General features: G+C 49.5%; 2 protein-coding genes across 2 annotated transcripts in view; one reads left to right on the top strand and one right to left on the bottom strand.

The window, feature by feature from the left end:
• Window positions 1–20,437, bottom strand: part of LOC135405287 (zinc finger protein 665-like) — a 137,056-nt gene that overhangs the window by 60,530 nt on the left and 56,089 nt on the right. The gene's annotated exons all lie outside the window — the stretch shown is intronic.
• Window positions 17,602–18,972, top strand: LOC135405460 (olfactory receptor 14J1-like). The gene has a single exon (XM_064640158.1). The coding sequence runs from the start codon at window positions 17,602–17,604 to the stop codon at window positions 18,559–18,561; it is 960 nt and encodes a 319-aa protein (XP_064496228.1). The 3' UTR covers window positions 18,562–18,972.

The raw sequence follows: 20,437 nt of genomic DNA, 5'->3' as shown, positions 1-20,437 counted from the left end.
GCAGTGAAGACTCCTGGACAGAGGATGTGATGGTCCCTAAAAACCCGATGTGTCCAAACCTGGAGAAGAAAAAGGCCAGCCCCACCGATGAGTATCTAGTGGAGAACCTCTCGCACTTCTTTGACATGGTAAGGTTCATGTGGGAACGTGAGCCCTGAGATGGGCACTGGGCAGTGAGAGCTGCCCTGCACCCAGCCCTGTCAGCAGCTCTGGCAGCAGGCTCTGCTCCCCTGGGCTCTGGTGGCTTCTGGGCCTTGCAGCCCAGTGCAACTTGTCCCTGCTCTGGAATCGGAGCCCAGGGCATCTCCCTCAGCCACCATCCCCTTTCACTGTGGGCAGGGGGCTGCTGTTTCCAAAGCTCACCTTTCCTCCTTCCTCCCAGGAGAGCAGCGACATGCGAGAGGCCTTTATCTACCTCTTCAGAGACTACCTGGGCTCAGCAGTGCTGAGGAACAACAAGCAATTGAAGATGTCTCTGTGGAGTGCACTGGTCCCACTGCTCAGGAAAACTGGAGCTCCTGGTGCCAAACATGATGGAGCTCCTGTCTCTTGGCAGTGAAGACTCCTGGATAGAGATTGTGATGGTCTCTAAAAACCTGATGTGTCCAGACCTGGAGAAGATAAAGGCCTGCCCAGTCACTGAGGATCTGGTGGAGAACCTCTCATGCTTCCTCAACATGGTAAGGCTGATGTGGGTTTTTGAGCCCTGAGATGGGCACTGGGCAGTGAGAGCTGCCCTGCACCCAGCCCTGTCAGCAGCTCTGGCAGCAGGCTCTGCTCCCCTGGGCTCTGGTGGCTTCTGGGCCTTGCAGCCCAGTGCAACTTGTCCCTGCTCTGGAATCTGAGCCCAGGGCATCTCCCTCAGCCACCATCTCCATCCCCTTTCACTGTGGGCAGGGGGCTGCTGTTTCCAAAGCTCACCTTTCCTCCTTCCTCCCAGGAGAGCAGCGACATGCAGGATTTCTCCATCTGCCTCTTCAGAGACCACCTGGGCTCAGCGGTGCTGAGGAAGCAGAAGCAGTTGAAGACGTCTCTGCCAAGTTGTCATGGTTTGACTGGCCCTGTCCCCCTGGAGCTGGAAAATGGGCACCTGAGGAACCGAAGCACAGAGCAACTGGATGAGATCTGCAGCGGTGAGTCGGGAACATGGGCTGGAGGGATGTCTGGAGTTTCATCTCGGCTCTGTTTTTTTTCTCACAGCCCTTCAGCCCTTGAAGACAGACAGCAGTGAAGTCGTCTCTTGCCTGGCAGAACAGACCATCGGCATCCTGGAGGCTTTAGGACCAATGCCAAGCCCTCTATTCAGGCCAGAAGCTCTTCAGGTACCAATGTCCACATCCATGAAGAGCTTCCAACATTCCCAGGCTCCCAGGCACTGTGTGAGACACCTGAGCTGGTGAGCAGGGTGGTGTCAGGGACAGCCATGGTGGCATCCAGGGCTCTGGGGCTGTGGGTAAGGCGGTGGCTTGGCGTGGGCTGGGAGGCAGGTGTTGGGGGGACTGCTGCCAACTGCCCTGATGCCATGTTAGGGCCTGGTGGCTGCCTGGGGAGTTTTCCAGGCATAGATCTTATCACAGAAAAGAAACTCTGTCCTTTATACAGGCAGGAAAACTGGAGCTCCTGGTGCCACACATGATAGAGCTCCTGTGGGTTGGCAGAGAAGACCTCAAGACAAAGGTCATTACAATGGTTTTTCAACTGAAAGAGGTCAGGGTTAGATGGGAGACTTGGAAGAAATCCTTCCCTGGGAGGGTGGGGTGGGGCAGGCATGGAATTCCCAGAGAAGCTGTGGCTGCCCCTGGATCCCTGCAAGTGTCCAAGGACAGCTTGGATCAACCTGCTCTAGTGGAAGGTGTCCCTGCCTTCCTCCCGGCAGGAGGTGGAATGAGAAGACCTTTAAGGTCCCTTCCAACCCAAACCAGTCCATGACTCTATACAAATAAACATAAGACCATTTATTCTACTACTTAAGACTAATGAAATCTAAATGCAAAGCTCTCAAAAATTGTCCTTGGTTCATTTTACATTTAAACAAATTGCTCCTCCAGGAAAGCTTCCCCCTAAAGCAGGAATGCAGCCCAAACCACCCTGGACTTCAAAGTCAGGGTCAACTGAAGCACAGGACCAACACCAAGCCCTCGATTCAGGCCAGAAGCACTGCTCTTCTGGCACCAACATCCACATCCATGAGGACCTTCCAACATTCCCAGCCTCCCAGGTGCTGTGTGAGACACCTGAGCTGGTGAGCAGGGTGGTGTCAGGGACAGCCATGGTGGCATCCAGGGCTCTGGGGCTGTGGGTAAGGCGGTGGCTTGGCGTGGGCTGGGAGGCAGGTGTTGGGGGGACTGCTGCCAACTGCCCTGATGCCATGTTGGGGCCTGGTGGCTGCCTGGGGAGCTTTCCAGGCATGGATCTTATCACAAAAAAAGAAACTCTGTCCTTCCTACAGGCAGGAGAACTGGAATCCTGATGCCATCAAATCTTCACCAAGAACCACAATTCAAACTACGAGCACTGCTCTTCTGTTCTCACTGAGCCAGTTGGAGGCAGCTGTGATTTAATAAAGCAGCAACAATGGGCCCAAACCCATGGTGTCCTTCAGATGCGCCGTGTCCTGAGCAGACTGCATCCTGCTTGTCCTGCCCTGCTGCCTGCAGGACAACTTCCCCCTCGGCACACCTCCAGCCCCAGCCTTGTTTGGGAAGTTGAGCTTTGGCTGAGGCTTTCCCCAGGAGAAGCCTCCTTTGTCTCTCCTCAGGGCAGTCCCCCCAGCACCCAGCCAGGATAGGGCACAGAAGGAGTGGCCCCAGCTCTGCCTCCCCAGGGGTGTCCAGGCATCCCACGAGGCATCTGCTGTTGCTGCATCACCACCTCCCCTCACCAGAATGGATTTGGAAGGCTTTCCAAGCACAGGGAGCCAGAGGGGACCAGAGGGAAACCTCAGGGCTCCCAGAGGGACTAGAGGACAAACAGGGAGTCTGGGTCACCGCCCCCAGGGCAGAGGATGGGCCTCCGCTGTCCCCCTCTTGCACCGGTAGCATGTTTCCATCTTTTCTGCCCTGGGGGAAAAGTATCCTTTGACTTGGAAGAGCTGATTAGCCTCATCTTGTGATGCCCTGGGAGGGGATTAGTTTTGATGGAATCACCTACAGGAAAGTTTGGAGACCTCCCTCAGTGTGCCCTGTGCCGGTGCTGAGCACATGGAGGGAAACACACCAGGAGTCAGACGGCCCTGCCCAGAAGAACTGACTGCCTGAAGGAAGTTCTTGCATTTTCTCTTTTTTAAAACCCAGTTCTTTCCTCAATATTGCCTCTGGCACAAGTGGCTGAGAAGGGATAAAACAGGAAAGAAGCCAAGCCATCAGGGAAAGAGCAAGATGATGCAAGGGTGTTAGCTGCTGAGAATTTCTTTGGGAAGAAGTAGACTGTTAACTTGAGATGGAAATTTGCAATATACCATGGAACATTATTCAAAGTCCAGCTGGAAAATACCTTCTTGTTAAGAGTGTGAAATAAATACTAAAGTGTCATCAACTATGTCATTTTATCTTTATTCAGTAATTATTCAGTTATCTTTAATCAGTAATTAAAGAAACATAACTCAGAAGTTATGTTGGCCTTCTTGCCCCCCCTGGGCACACTCTGCCTCATATCCAGTCACTGTCAAGCAGCACCCCCAAGTCCCTTCCTGCTGAGCAGCTCTCCAGCCCCTCTGCCCCCAGCCTGGAGCATTCCAGGGGTTGTTGGGAGCCAAGTGCAGGCCCTGACTTGGCCTTATTGATCCAGCCTGTCCAGATCCCTCTGCAGAGCCTTCCTGCCCTCCAGCACATCCACACTCACACCCAGATCAGTCAGTCTCCCAAACAGGACAAAGTCTGACCACCAGCATCCAGGGTGTCAGTTCTGCTGCCCCGTCCTTCCTCCACCTAGAATGGAAAACTCCATCATTTTGGGGTCTCTGTACCCGTCGGCTCCAACCACCACATCCCCCACCAGTCACAGAATCATGGAATGGTTTGGGTGGTAGGGACCTTAAAGAGCATCTCAGTCCAACCCCCTGCCATGGGCAGGGACACCTTCCACTAGACTCAGAGCTCAGAGCCCCATCCAACCTGGCCATGAACACTTCCAGGGATGGGGCAGCCAGAACTTCTCTGAGCAACCTGTGCCAGGATCTCACTACCATCACAGTCCAGAAATTCCTCCTAATATCCCATCTAACCCTTCCCTCTCTCAGTGTGAAGCCACTGCCCCTTTTCCTGTCACTCCAGGCCCTTGTCCAAAGTCTCTCTCCATCTTTCTTGTTGGCCCCTTCAGGCACTGGAAGGCCACAATTAGGTCACCCCAAACCCTTCTCTTCTCCAGCCTCAACAATCTCAATTCTCTCAGCCTTTCCTCTCAGCAGAGCTGCTCCATCCCTCTGATCCTCTTGCTGGTCCCCTCTGGACTCGCTCCAACAGGTCCATGTCCTTCCTGTGCTGGAGCCCAGAGCTGGAGGCAGCTCTGCAGGGGTGACAACATTACAGCCCTGTGTGTTCCAGCAAGGACACTGTGGAACCTCCAGGAGTAAAGGGACCATTGTGATACTGTAGGGCCTTCTGGAGCCAAAGAACCCTGGGACACTGTGGAATCTCTTGGAATCAAGGGAGCATTGTGACAGTGTGAAAACTCATGGAATTAAGAGACCATTGTGATACTGCAAGGCCTCATGGAACCAAAGTAACCCTGGGAGACTGTGGAAACTCTTAGAATCAAGGGGCCATTGTCACATTGCAGGTTCCCATGGAACCAAAGGAACCCTGTGACATTGTGGAACCTCATGGAACCAACCGGCCACTGTGACACTGCAGGGCTCATGGAACCAAAGGATTACCGGGACACTGTGGAATCTCATGGAACCAAGGGGACACTGTGATATGTGGGGCCTCCTAGAACCAAGGAGTCCTGAGACATTTTGCAAACCCATGGAATCAAGGGTCCATTATCACACTGCAGAGCCTTACGAAGCCAAATGGACCCTGCGACTCTGTGGAAACTCATGGAATCAGTTGGTCATTCCCACCCTGTAAAACCTCATGGATACTCTCAGGTTCCCATTATTAAAAGACGCCTCTGCCCAAATTCAGCTGCAAAGGAGGCCATGTGCCAAAGTCAGCAGTCCAGCTTTCATTTAACAGTAAATAGGAGGGAGAGAGAGAGAAAGAAATAGAAAGAGAGAGAAGAAAGGGGTGGTGGGAAGCCAATGAGAAAGAGACAGAGATGAAGTAAATGTATCACACCATGTAGATCCCTGAGGCTCCCACCGGTCCTTCTTCACCCTGCTCTGCTCGGTGGAGGGTCCCCAAGTTGTGCTTCTGGGCTATCACTTTTATACAGCCCAAGCCCCGGGTATTCAGGGGGGTAGATGCTGTTCCCACAGCTTGGGCTGGCACGTGGACAAGGACTTGCTTCCTTTCCCACACCTTGCCACGGTGGGAGTTTTGCCCAGTGTGCTTCCAGTCTGCAGGTGGGAATCTTTGTCTGGATGGGTTCCCCAGACCTGCCTTACCAGCCCTGGCTTCCTGTTGGGGCTGTCTGCTCTTTCCCCCAGTCTGCACAGTGCAATTCTGTCCTGTGGGCTTCTTCCAAAGCTTCACCTCCCTTTAGTCCTTGGAATTAAATGCCTTCCTGTTTGCCACCAGTGCTTATGTGTTGTGGCACCTTATGGGATTTTCCTTCTTTGACAGTGTTTTGAGACAGTTCATTGTGCCCTTCAAGTCCTTCCATGTGCACACACACACCACTCTCACCAGTGTCTGGCCCTCCAAAGAACACAAGCCCTGATGATTTGTAGCTCCCACTCTCCCTCCGCAACCAGAGCTCAGAGCTCCCTTGTGCCAGAAGCTTTAAAGATATTGTGCCTCATTCTGCCAAGACAACCCTTGGAAAAAGTGTCCCTCTGTGTTTCCTGGGATAAGAATACTCTATTGTCATCTTCCAAAACCTTGGAGAGGTCCCAGAGATCTCCCAGGAAGGAATTTGGGGCCTCAAGCACATGACCCATATATAGAGGCTGAGGACTCAGGGGTCAGTGGTGCAAAGATTGAGGACAGTAGAGGAGTAGCCTGAGAGGTCTGGAAGGGGGGTGTCAGAGCTGGTGGAGCTTTTCTTCCTGTCAGAAAACAGCCTAAGAAAGAACTAGTGCCACCAAGGGCAGCTGGGGTGGCCTAGACTGGGGACAAGAAGTCAGAAATTTCCCTCCAAGGTCAGTGTTGTGGTGCAATATGTCACAAAGAAGGAGTCTGGATGAGCCCAAGGCTTTGTGTGTGCAGGAAGAGCCAGGGAGGACGCAGAGATGTCAGTGCAGGAAGGTGCCAGCCAGGTGGGGCAGCCGGGGGGATGAGGACAGCCTGCAGGGAAAGGGGCAGGGCATGGACACCGTAGGACAGCCTGGGCTGGAGAGGAGACAGGGATGGGGAGAAGTTGAAAGGCCCTGACAGAGCCACCTTCTGCAGGCCTTTGGCCATGGCTGCTGTCTGTGCCCCTGATGCCAGGAGGAGGGGAGTGGCCCTTGCAGCCCTGGGGCCTCATGGCCTCCTTGTCCCTGCTCAGCAGCCTGGCAGGTGCCACCCCATGGTCCTGCCCTTGGCATTGCACATCCCACATGCCTGTGCCCCAGGAAGAGCCCTGAGGAATGAGGCAGGGACAGCATCTGCCTTCCCAGGGGCTGGGGATCAGGGCTTGGTCCTTTGGATTAAGAAAACACGTCAAGGTTTATTCAGCATCAGAGCCACCTTTCCCTTGCTTGTCCATCCTTGTCATCACTGTCTGCAGTTTTCTGCTCCAACTGGAATCTGGGGACATGTGTAAGGGGGATACTTTTGAATTAGATGATCAATGGAGCATAGAGGCGTGAGAACGAAATCATATTAGGATGTGAAACCAGCTAGAGTATGGTACAATGTAACTTATGGCAGAAGCTAATTGTAAGGTCCATTGTGCTTTTCAACAAGTCAGCTTGTAAGGTCCATTGTGCTTTTTAGCAAGTCAGCTTGATATCCCCTATTATCAGAGCTGAGTTCTTCCTTGGTTTTGCTACATATTGCAAGATAGATACATCTACCCTTGAAACACAATGGTAGAGGTCATACATAGGGGTGAGAAAGATGATGATGGGAGGAAGATGATGTGGGCAGGGGTCGCTCGCCCCTTGCCCTACAAGTAGGGCATGCGCAGACTGTTGCCATGAGGTCATGATTAGGCGGTGTTTGGCTGCCATTCAGGCATCACCTTATACTACGTACTGGCCCTACGTAGTGTAATGTGGAACTGATAAAAATGGGGTGTCGGGACTGCTGAGTCGAGCGATACTCATCCTACCACCGAGACCGTGTTGCTCCGCGGGGACGCCCGCTAAGCATGGGTACCGACCAGCTGCTGCAGATCCTGACAGCCCTGGCCTGTCTGTGTGGGTAAGCACAGGTTATTGATAGGAAGCAACTGAGAGAACAAACTTTTTAATATCCCTTTAGTGTTCCTTTAACTCCCCTTTTATGTTTATAGTATTTTTCCTTTAGTCTCCCTTTTTACTAACCAATATCGTGTTATATCCTTTTTTGGTATCCCTTTTCACTAGTTAATACTGTATGAAATGCTGTTCGTAGTATTTGTTTTAATGCCACCCGATAACATAGTTAGTTTGTATCCTTTTTAGTTTTTAATTCCTCTTGCTAAGTTTATTGCTATTATTATTATTCTCACTGTAATAAAAGATATTTTGTGTGCTTGAGTATTTTTTGGCACTTGTCTTTATTCCGGACATGTATCCGAACGTACTGCTACATAAATTGGCGTAGTCGGCAGGATACATGGAGGAATAAGCAGTGCCCCAGGGAATTCGTTGGTGGAGTGCTCAGCTGACGTTTCTCTGTGTATTGGTGGGAGATCTTCAGGTGGAGTGCACAGCCTGGAGAGCCGCGTCCCCGTGTGTGTTGTGTAAAAGGGAGATTCTCAGGTGGGGAGCATAGCCTGGGAAGCCGCGTCCCTGTGTGCGAGGTGAACTCTGTGTGGGTGCCGTGGGTGCCAGTGTCTGGGTTCATATCTTCTGCTAGTTTTACTTTGTTTTAAAACTGGGTTTCGTTGTTCTTGTTGATTAAGTTACTACATGGGTGGCAGTGCTTGTGTTTTATATGCTTTGTTTTTTTGCATATGGGAGGTAGTTCTGAGCAATTAATTGTGAGTATACCCCATTTCTTGAGAGCTAGAATCAAGATTTGTCCTTTTTGCAATTGTTGTTAATATGTACGACTTCATTGTATTAATTGTAATAAATATATCCTGGGACCTAGAGGCAGCCAGGAGATAAGGCTAGATTGGACTTTAAATTTTTATTGTATTCGGTGTGGAGCAGATCAAAGCTTAGGAGATACTCAGTGGATTGAGTTTTATTGTTGTTTCACTCATAGATATGTTTTTCTGAGGATTCATTCAGAGTTACTGTAGAGTGTGCATTTTGTGGTTGGTATACAGAGATTTTAGATTTGATGTGTATGTGTAGTTAGGCTTGTTTGTGATGTAAGAGCCATGGTTTGTGGATTGGTGTGTCTCATTTTGTTTAGCTTGAAAATTGAGAATCTGTTGTTAGTGTTTTGTTAGTGAGAACGTTAGGAGATTAAGATGAAAAAGTGGTTAGGAGGGTCAGCCGCAGGCGGCAATGAACCCAAGAAAGCTCCTCCCCGTGAATTAATAGAATTGGGGCAGGAGCCATGGATTACTTTGTAGAACAAGTGGGAAGTGTGTACAAAGATTCCTTTTGAGTATTGGGGGCAGCAGACCCCGATGGAGGTATTGCAATACTGGGAGCAGTTTACCCCTACTACTAAATCAAGCAGTCGTCTGGAACAGGCTGGACGAATGGGGGGTGCACTGCTTACTGCATATAAGTTAACTGTGGAAAAATGCAAAAAACTGCAGGAGCAGCTGAATGCTGTAAGAACCACTCAGTTGGTACAACGCCAGACTTTACTTGACCTTCAGGCTGAAAAGAACAGGGTAGAAGATAAACGTGTTACTTTAGCTGAGAAATATGCTGTGAGAACTGTTCGGCACAGACAAAGGAAAATAGACCAAAGTGATCGGGACCATGGGTCCGAGCTATAATCACTTCCCCTGATTGGGATCCAGAGAAGTGGGATGGTAACATATAGAGTAGTAGTGATGATTCTGATGAGGACGATTTTATAGAAAATTTAGAGAAGTTATCAACAGCAGATGAGTTGGCACACAGAGCAAGGGGCTGACTCTGTGATAATAGACAAAGTTGATGCCACGAAGTTTTTAGGGTTAACTAATGATGTATATGTACAAAATGCCCTTCGGCGTTTAAGACAAACACCGGGAGTTGATAGAACTTTGGTTTCAGTTATTGCTGAAGGTCTCAGTGACCGTTTTACTAATGATGGATCATGGCAGGATGGAAGTTCATCCTGGGTAACTCTTCATCAAGCAATCAAGATATTAAAGGGGGAAGGGATGAAAGTAGCTATTGAGCTGCAGAGCCCTGAACTTTACATGCAACAGCCTTTAATTCTAGTAATGTGAAACAAACTGTTAGAAGGCTGTCCTGTACCCTGGAAACCATACATTATTCCACTGCTAGTGTCTAACTCAGAGGCACCCATAGAAGAGATCATAGAGAGGTTGCAGCAACTTGGTGACCTTCCAGGCCTCTCACCCACAGAACAAAACCTTAACTTCATACAATTATACTGTTGTAACCAGGAGGGGTAATATGACACCTCAAGTAAATATTAAGTTGTTAGTATTTGGAAGGGGGGAGTTGTTTGTGTTTTGTCTCCCACAGGACCCTGCTGGCTTCCAGCATGTTTGACGAAACCTTATCATGAGCAGCAAGAATTCTGGACAGAGATCAGTGAATGCTGAGCAGCACAAGACCAGCCCGAATATCACATGGAAGAAAAACATATCCTAAATATAATTAATTGTGTCTACTAACTTTTGCTAACTGGTGTAATGACTCAGTTATCGTGTACCTGTCTCTTGTGTGTCTTGTTCACACCTGATGTTGGGATTCATGTAATGAACAATGTCCTGGCCAGAGGCTGGGAGGATATAGCTACCACAGCCATGACTACTCTTGCATTAACCTATTCAGTGCAGGTTATGTATCTTGAATAACAAGATGGATTAGTTATTCTTTTCTGCATAGCAGGTCTCGTGTCCCAATGGATCCCTGGATCTACTGCTCCAGAGATAAGAAGGTCTATATTTCTTAGATGAGTTGCACCAACAATCTGTATGCTTTGTTTTGTATTACTAGTAAGCAACAGAATTAGAATATTATTCCTGAACTGTGTGCTGCCAAGTTGTTCTGGCAGCAGTGTTAAAGGTAAAGGCTAAAGCTAAGCCCTGGCTTCAAGAAATGAAGGACATATGTGATGCTGTGTGCAGAGGGACTGCAATTGTGCTTGATTTTGTCTCCTGGGATGGGGCAGACATGCCACTAAGGGGGGAAAGAAGACAATGGAAAACTATAAAACTTGTAACATCCTGAAGCCTAATGGTCATCACTGTATAGAACGATCCGTTTCTGTGCTATTCATGTCACACCAGTGATGTTTGTGAAGATCAGGCAGAATGGTGTGGTTTGAGAATTCTAAATCAGACACTGATTGTTTTGCAGTGCTCATATTTGTATGTGTTTCATCCCGGTAGTGTTACAGCAGGTGGCAAGAATTATTTGGAATCAACAAATGACAGGAACCTTTTGGCTTACGAGTCTATACAAGAATATATGTGATTGTGAAATAACCATGTGTGAGGTGCTGGGCCTTGCAGAAGAAAAGCTTATGTTGAAAAGCTGGTTGACAAGACTGCAAATGAAGGACTGATGTTTGTGGACCTCCCTATGGGCTCTGGCTCGCATCATGTTTACAATTTTCTTATGATGAACTGGTAATATTCTAGTTAAGTGCAGAAATGATTTCACACTCAATGGTATAGTTAATGTGAAAGTGGATAAAATTCTTTTATAGCATGGAGGCAAGAGATAACCTGTACTATCACTCCATGAGGTGAAGGAGGATTGACTGCAGTCAGAGGTAAACTGGGGCAGGACGGTTTGCTCCCGATGAGGCCTGGAATCTGTACAGAGAGTGCAAGCTTTCTGTGAGAGCGGTTGGAGAGACCAGGATGTTGTCTGGTGTTGCATCAAACTCCAGATATACATTGCCTGTGATGGCTCCTAACAGGCCTATAAATGTGTGACTGGCAGTCAACCACTTCATTCTATAAAAGATGAATCCAGACTATAAAATTCTGAAATGAGAAGTTCTGTTGTACTAGACTTTATATTTTGCAGAAATTCCTGAGCCCATATGATTGGACACACCTGTCCAAACTTGGAAACTAGGTCTGCCAACCAGGAAAAGATTATCTCAAGTACTGTTGACTCCAAGTATATGACCACTGTAATCCACTTAGATCTCACTGGGGATGGACATGATTATATTATTGTCTGTATTTTCGCTGTTACTCAGTTGTTATGTTGTTCACGTTTTTAGAAATGACACTTCATCAATGCGCTGTTCGAGTCATTCACCAGTGTCATGGTCCAACCATGGACCACGCGGTGGGATGGAATCCAACAGCCCCCAGGAACTGGTCTCTCCTCTGAGGATGCAGAGCAGCAGGGCCTCTTCCAGACCCAACTGTACCTTCCAGAAAGATATCAGCTGTACTTTGCTTCTTTGCTAACTTCTGTTTTAGATGTCAATGTGTGGACCACCCTGGCCAACGTGACGAAGACAGACGTGATATGTGTGTCCATGGTAACTCCCACGAGTCCTTTTCGCACCTGTCTGGTTGGAGTACCTATTGATAACTACCGGTGGGGAACTCTGTATAATGAGACCGTGTTAGCAAACTGCAACTCGATGCTTCTACCTAAACTATACGTCAAGTACCAAAGTTAATGAAGGAAGAGTTGACATTTTTCCTAGAGATATATACCAGAATGCATCAGCTGGGTGCAATGAGACTCTGCAAAAATGATTTATTCCTGGATTTGATGCGATAGGTCTCCCAAATGATCTGTTTCTCATTTGTGGACAAAGAGCGTGGAAAGGTATTCCGGGAAAGGCTGTAGGAGGCCCTTGTACCTTTGGACAATTAACCTTTTTTCATCCTCGCAGCGTAACCTTGCCTAAGCTAAGAAGACGCAGACATGGCGCACGGCGATTTACTCCGGACTGTAACTCTGATGTAGAGTTTTGGAATAAGGCTGAAAGAATAACTGCTAGTATTATATCTCAGATAGGGACTGCTCATGCTTTGGCTTCTTTAAATAAACTAGGATGCTGGTTGGCTAAAGAAGCTAATGCTACTTCTGCTGCTTTGAGTGCATTGCTCACAGATGTAGACTCTGTTAGACATGCAAGTTTACAAAATAGAGCTGCTATTGATTTTTTGTTGTTAGCCCAGGGACATGGCTGTCAAGATTTTGAGGGCATGTGCTGCATGAATTTAAGTGATCATTCTGAATCTGTTCATGCTAGCATTCAGAAATTAAGAGCCCTTACTCAACAATTACATGTTCATGATGAATGGAACCTCTTTGGTGATTGGAAATGGGGATGGCCCTGGTTACGAAAAACGTTAATAGGTTTGTCAATAGTTGGATGTATAATAACATGCATATTGTGTATGATTCCCTGTATACTAACATGTGTACGTCGAATGATAGACACCAAGCTAAATGCATTGCAATCTCGAGTAGTTCGTTATCACCCTCTTGCTACCATTGATCACGCGGTGGTATGTAAGGGGGGTACTTCTGAATTAGATGATCAATGGAGCATAGAGGCGTGAGAACGAAATCATATTAGGATGTGAAACCAGCCAGAGTATGGTACAATGTAACTTATGGCAGAAGCTAATTGTAAGGTCCATTGTGCTTTTCAACAAGTCAGCTTGTAAGGTCCATTGTGCTTTTTAGCAAGTCAGCTTGATATCCCCTATTATCAGAGCTGAATTCTTCCTTGGTTTTGCTACATATTGCAAGATAGATACATCTACCCTTGAAACACAATGGTAGAGGTCATACATAGGGGTGATAAAGATGATGATGGGAGGAAGATTCTGTGGGCAGGGGTCACTCGCCCCTTGCCCTACAGCAGGGCACGCACAGACTGTTGCTATCAGGTGATGATCAGGTGGGGTTTGGCTGCCACTCAGGCATCACCTTATACTGTGTACTGGCCCTACGTGGTGTAATGTGGAACTAATAAAATGAGGTGTCAGGATTGCAGGGGTGAGCGATCCTCATCCTGCCATGGAGACTGTGTTGTTCCACCGGGACGCCCGCTAAGCACGGGCACCGACCAGCTGCTGCAGATCCTGGCAGCCCTGGCCTGTCTGTGTGGGTAAGCACAGGTTATTGATAGGAAGCAACTGAGAGAACAAACTTTTTAATATCCTTTTAGTGTTCCTTTAACTCCCCTTTTATGTTTATAGTATTTTTCCTTTAATTTCCCTTTTTACTAACCAATATCGTGTTATCCATAATATTGTGTTAAGATCCTTTTTTGGTATCCCTTTTCACTAGTTAATACTGTATTAAATGCTGTTCGTAGAATTTGTTTTAATGCCACCCGATAAGGTAGTTATTTTGTATCCTTTTTTAGTTTTTTATTCCTCTTGCTAAGTTTATTACTATTATTATTATTCTCACTGTAACAAAAGATATTTTGTGTGCTTGAGTATTTTTTTTTGGCACTTGTCTTTATTCCAGACATGTATCCGAACGTACTGTTACAGCATACAGTCCCATTACTATGGTCAGTTACCACAGGAACCATCATACTTCCCACTGGTACAGTCGGTTATCATGGCAACCATCATACATTCTCATTGATACTATCAGTTACCGTGGGAACCATCATACCTGTCACTGGTACAGTCAAATACCATGACAACCATCATACATTGCTGTTCCCATGGTCAGTTACCACAACAACCATCACACATTCCCATTGCTATGGTCGTTTACCATAGCAACCAGCATACCTTTCCATTGTTAGTCAGTTACCATGGCAACCATCAGACATTTCCACTGCTACGGTCAGTTACTATGGGAACCTCTTGGTTCCTCTTGGACAGAAGCAGATGCAGATGAGCCTCCCTGTCTTCCACCAACCTGGCAGCTGTGCTCTAAAGGCCTGTGTCTCAAGGGCTGTCTTGAACAAGACCCTGCACAAGCCTCTGGGACTCTTTGCATCCTGTCGTGCTGCCTTTCCAGTGAATTCCAGGGTTATCAAAGACAACTGGAATGGGCTCTGTCTCACACCACAAGGTCAACCAAACCAGTCTCTCCTCTGACCCTCACCCACAAAAGTTCACCCAATTTCTTCATCTCCTACACCATCTTCACAGGTCCCAGAAGCTCCTTCCCGCTGAGGACACCTCTCTCCTGCTCTTTCTCTCCTGTGTCTCCTTGGCCTTCTCTCCCAACCCATCACAGCCCTGCAACCTGGGAACTGTCTCAGCAGGCCTGGGCTGTTATTGCCTGCAAGTGGAATGAAGAGAGACTTGGGGCTGCAGCTCCTCCTGCCTGTGCCCCACACGCAGGGCATTGGGGCCTGTCTGGCTGCAGCCCCTCAGTGGGGGCACCGGGGTAAGAACAGACTTGCAGTGGGGAAAGCTGCTCTGAAAGCCCCGAGAGCTGGGGTGTGCAGAGGCTTTGCTGACAATGGCCTTGGGGGTGGACGTGCTGGGACTCAGGCGGAAAATCCCAGGCCTGATCCCTGAGGAGATCAGCACATGCTGCTGAAATGTAGGGGGAGAGAAGAGCCAGCAGAGGGAGGAAACAAGTGTGGACAGCCTGGGCTGATGTGCTTTGGACTCGTGCCTGGCCCGGCCTTGGCTGGGCAGAGAAGGGACAGCCTTTGTGTCCCTGCAGGGCTGGGATTCACTCCCTGCCCCAAAGGCACCCAATGTGTCTGAGAAGCCCTGGGTGGTGCCTCTCACAGAACTGACTCCATTTGGTCACCTGAGCACCTCTAGGGACTGCCCTGGACAGAAGGAACAGTGACAGGTTCCCCTGTCCTACATGTGGGCACCTTCTGCCACTGAAGTTGGCCAAAGCAATGTCCCAGCAGCCTCCAAGAAGATCCCACAGCTGCTGCCCTGTCTCTAGGAACTGCTCCACTAGAGCCTGCAGTTCCCAGCAGGAATCTTGGATACCTCTGGCCCCTCAGAAGGAACCAGGGGTTTGTGTCCCAGCAGGTCACTCCTGGCTTTGGTCTTCATTCATTGTCATGGGAGCTGGGACAAGGAGTCACCTGCAGGGGCCTGTTTTGTGCCCACTGAAGTGGGGCAGGAGGAATCCCAGCCCATGGGGGTTGTGGAGGGAGCTGTGTCCTTCTGGCCCCAGGTCTGCAGAGCCACAAGGAGACACCTCTGTTGACTCAGCTGAGTCCCTTCCCTCAGTGCAGGTGAAGGAGATCCCTCCTGGGCACTGGTTGGGTTTCCTGTCTAATGATGGGACATGAAAAGGGGACTCTTGAACTCTGTGTGTGTTTGGAGAAGTGACAGTGCTGAATGAAGTGTCTGTGCCCAGGTGAGAGAAGGAACATCATTATTTCCTTCAGCTGTGTGCCAGCAGGTTCCCCTGGAGCCCCAGGGACAGCTGGAGGGAGCCCAGAGGGGCAGAGCAAGGGCTGCCTGGGGCTGTTGCTGTGCTGCTGAGCTGGTCTGGGCTCCTGGCACACAGGGAGCTCCTGGTAACCAAGAAGAGCTTCAAAGAGACAGCTCTGGGCAGGAGCAGCTCCTCTGCACAGCCCAGCAGGGCTGAGGGCACTGCCTGCAGCACCCAGGGCACAGGAGAGAAGGCAGAGAGATGAGAGGCAGCCTGGGCTGGGAGGTGACTGAGCTCTCACTACAGGAGAAACCTTCCCAGCATTTGAATGAAGAATTCTCTGGCTGTAGGAAAGTTCAACTTGCCTTCCTGGAGTGATCTCCTAAAGCTGCCACATCCCACAGCTTCTAGGATCTTTCAGCAGCACTCTCCCAGTTGCTGCAGTGCAGGGGAAGTGGCCATATGGCAGAGCAGGGCAGGAGCTGCAGGCAGCAAGGGCAGAGAGGAGAAGGGAGCAGGAGGTTCAAGGGATCCTGGGGTGGGAGGACAGGGCAGAGCTGCTCAGGGCAGGAACCTTGCCAGCCCTTTGCCACGGTCAGGCTCTGGCTGCAGAGCAGTGCAGGTGAGTTCCTGCAAGTGCCTCTGCCAGCTGCCAAATGGCAGCAGTGGCAGGAGCTGTCAGGATGGCTCTGCTGGATTTGCTGGGGTGCAGCAGGAGAAGCTGCTGCAGAGCAGGACTTGCTGCTGCCCCATCAGAGGCCCAGGGCAAGAAGGTTCCCTGTGGCAGGGCTGGCTGTGGGGTGGGAAGGTGGGGGTGCAGCCAGGGGTGCCCAGGGCTGTGGGGCAGAGCAGGGTCCTGCCCCCAGGGCTCTGTGTGCTGGGGCAGGGACTCTGCTGCCTGCCAGGGTCAGCTCTCAGCCCGGCCAAGGAGCTGCCACGGGGCTGGGGGAGAAGGGCTGTGGGGAAGGAACAACTCCTGGGAGGGCAGAGCAGGGCAGAGTCCTTCTGATCTCCAAAGTGTGCTGCAGGGATGAGGGCTGGTCACAGCTCCAGATCTAAGCAGGAAATTTCCCAGAAGGCATTTGCAAGAAGCACAGACAGACAGGGGGTACCTTAAAGAGAATGAACCAGTTCTTTCAGTGTTATACTCTGGGTTGTCTGAGTGGTGAGTGCGACAGGGAAATGAATCTCTGAGCACAGGAGGAGACACTGAAACTTGAACTCTGTTAGATTAGAGGGGATTGAACCTGAGAGTATCAGACATCAAAACTGTCTTATAGATGCATCAGTGTCACTTTTCCAGCCTCCTCAGGGTTGCTCTGACATTGCCATCAGAGCCTGCCCAGCCAGAGATGCCCTTGGGCAGTGCCCTGTGCTGCTGGGAGGGCTCTGCAGTGCAGAGCTGAGCCCCCAGGGCTGGGATGGGCTCTGGCAGCACTGGCAGTGTCCAGCTCTGAGCCCATGGAAGCAGCTGCTGGCAGGGACAGCTCCAGGCAGCAGAGCCCTGGGCAGGGAGTGGGGGGCAAGTGCCCCCAAGGCCTGGGGGAGGGGGTGTTCAGGCAACTCTGCTGGGCACTGTGTGCTGGGCCATAGAAATGAGGATTCCTGCAGTGGAAAAAAACCTTCTGCAGCTGTGATGGTTAAAATAGAAAACACAGGTGCAATTATTCTTAGGTCAGACTAAGCTTCTGCTCTGCAGCTCCAGCTCTTCTGAATCGTGGGTGTAGAGAGGGAACTTTTGTATTCAAGATGTGCTACAACTAACATTCCTTGTGTGTCTGAGAGCTTTACGAAAAAAGTTATATGTCACACCACAGCAGAGCAAAACAGACTCCTTGGCAGTGAATTTGGTGACATTTGACACGTTGATTTCTTTTAGAAATGGAGTGGCTTTTTCACAGAGATCTGTCTTAACTGTTCCCTGTCCTTTCCTTTTCTGAAAAAGATCTTGTGCTAAGAAATAACAAATGTCCAACAGCAGCTCCATGCCCCAGTTCCTCCTCCTGGCATTTGCAGACAGGCGGGAGCTGCAGCTCCTGCACTTCTGGCTCTTCCTGGCCATCTCCCTGGCTGCCCTCCTGGCCAACGGCCTCATCCTCAGCGCCGTAGCCTGTGACCACCACCTGCACACCCCCATGGGCTTCTTCCTGCTCAACCTCTCCCTCACAGACCTGGGCTGCATCTGCACCACTGTCCCCAAAGCCATGCACAATTCCCTCTGGGACACCACAACCATCTCCTACATGGGATGTGCTGCACAGGCCTTTTTCTTTCTGTTCTTCATCTCAGCAGAGTTTTCCCTCCTCACCACCATGTGCTACGACCGCTACGTTGCCATCTGCAAACCCCTGCACTACGGGACCCTCCTGGGCAGCAGAGCTTGTGCCCACATGGCAGCAGCTGCCTGGGCCACTGTGTTTCTCAATGCTCTGCTGCACACAGCCAATACATTTTCCCTACCCCTGTGCCAGGGCAATGCCCTGGGCCAGTTCTTCTGTGAAATCCCTGCCATCCTCAAGCTCTCCTGCTCACACTCAGGCTACCTCAGGGAAATCGGGCTCACTGTGATTAGTGCCTGTTTAGTGTTTGGTTGTTTTGTTTTCATTGTTTTCTCCTATGTGCAGATCTTCAGGGCTGTGCTGAGGATTCCCTCTCAGCAGGGACGGCACAAAGCCTTTTCCACGTGCCCCCCTCACTTGGTCGTGGTCTCACTGTTTGTCAGCACTGGCTTGTTTACTTACTTGAAGCCCCCTTCAATCTCCTCCCCATCCTTTGATCTGTTGGTGTCAGTTCTGTACTCAGTGGTACCTCCAGCATTGAACCCCCTCATCTACAGCCTGAGGAACCAGGAGCTCAAGGACACACTGAAGAAAATGATGACTGGATGTTTTTCAGAAGCAAAAATGTTTCTGTTTTCTGCTCCATAACATTCAGAATGGATGGCCCAGCCTTCCTTCTCAGGTTTCTTATGGCAATAATTTGTGGGAGCTGTTCTCTTTTTTCTTGCAATAATTTTTTTCCACAAAAGAAAATGTTTTTCTTCCTGCCCTTTCTAATTCATTGTCTACTATTGAATTTGATTCTGATACTGTCTAAATGAGGAATTGTAATTTATGCATTTCAAAAAAACTAATTTTCTTGTAGAAACTTTTTTGGATGAAATCCTTCCTCTGGTACTTTTGAAGTAGCAGGGACTGTCCCTGTGTGCAGATGAAGAGAGAAAAGGAGTCCCAGCACAGCAGCACTGCCAGGGAGCACCAGAACTTATTCTGAGCTGCTCTCTTTCAACTTCCACGCTCTCCTTCTGCACCCATGTGTAAGACCTGACTGGTTTGATATTGGGGTGTGGAGATGTAACAAGAACTAATAGTTTTTGCAACAAAACATGTCATAGAAAATTTAGAGAAATTGGCCAAGGACAGTGAGAGAACAATGAAGAAGGGAGCTAAAGCAGCAGATGTATTTATAACCAGGAATACTTTCTCAAAGAAGTTCATATGGCAGTCACTTGGAATTCTGGGGACTCCAAACAGAGAAGACCACCAAAGATGCTCGATGAAGCCCCTCAGAGACCTTACAAGGATATGTATATATGCTAATAAGTGTTGGGAGCTGCAGCTCTGGTGTATCTGTGAATGCCATGAATACATAAAAGGAATGCAGGGAACAAAAAATGGATAACCATGTAATGCTGACATAGCAGCAGGAGTGAAGATACCTCTGTGTTCACTTCCGTGAACTGATTCCCAGGGCACCTGGTTAGCTGAAATCACGCAGTGTTGTAATAAAAATGCCTGCCTATTAAAACTCACAAATTGAGTCTTAGCGGTTTCTTTAAGAGCTGGTTTTAGGCAACAACGATGCTTCATGGCCCCTCACAGCCCCTCATGGCCCCTCACAGGCCCTCATGGTCCCTCACAGCCCCTCATGGTCCCTTACAGCCCCTCAGAGCCCCTTACAGCCCCTCATAGCTCTCACAGCCCTTCACAGGCCCTCACGGCCCCTCACAGCCCCTTACAGCACCAGATGTGGGGATTCTCCCAAAGGAGATGGGATCAGGCCCTGCTTGTCCTCCTTTTAGTTGGGTCATTTTATATCAGTGAGTAAAGAAAGGTTGAAATGAAACAGTTTGCACCATTTCCCTCTGCTTTAATTTGGGGGGGCTGAAGCTCTCTGCTGACGGTGGCCCGAGTGTGACCATCAGTGCAGCCCCCCAGCCCCCTTTGTTTCCCCCCCGTCATTCCTGGTTCCAAAGCCCCCCGGCTCTGGAGGAGGCAGAGCTGCAGCGCCGTGGGCTCCGTCCCCGGCCCAGCCGGGGCTCTCGGGCAGGAGCAGCAGCAGCGCAGCCCCTTCCCACCTGCTCTTGCCTTGGCTTTGCCTGGGAAGCCAGAAGCCTCTGGAAACCAGCACAGCCACTGAAACGGGAGCCAGGCCTAAAAGAGTTAACTGAGATATCTTGGCCTGCTAAGAAACCCCAATACCTGTGTTGCTAGAAGAACATTTTAGGAGCACTGGTTAATATCATGTTCTGTCCTGCTCACTGGACCAAAGGACTTATTATAGAAAGGAGCAGTACACACATGGTAATAAATTAGGTAAAGAAGACATTTGAATAAGATATAGAAGGCCCAAAGCCAGGGTTTTGCAAGCTTGAAGAATTCAGGTCACCTGACAAAGAAAATTGAAAAGGTCAAATCACGGAAGATATCCGTGGTGACCACCAGAGGGATGAAGGCTTGAGGAGAAGATCCCCAGAGTAGAAGACTGTGCATGCCTGGAAAGACTCCACTCAGAGACTAGCCT

This window comes from Pseudopipra pipra, chromosome W, assembly GCF_036250125.1.
Source record: "Pseudopipra pipra isolate bDixPip1 chromosome W, bDixPip1.hap1, whole genome shotgun sequence".
Lineage (NCBI taxonomy): Eukaryota > Metazoa > Chordata > Aves > Passeriformes > Pipridae > Pseudopipra > Pseudopipra pipra.
This window is presented reverse-complemented; position numbering and strand designations above follow the sequence as displayed.

Excerpts from the sequence above, each read along its gene's own strand:
- LOC135405460 (XM_064640158.1), top strand. The coding sequence starts at position 17,602 with ATGTCCAACAGCAGCTCCATGCCCCAGTTCCTCCTCCTGGCATTTGCA.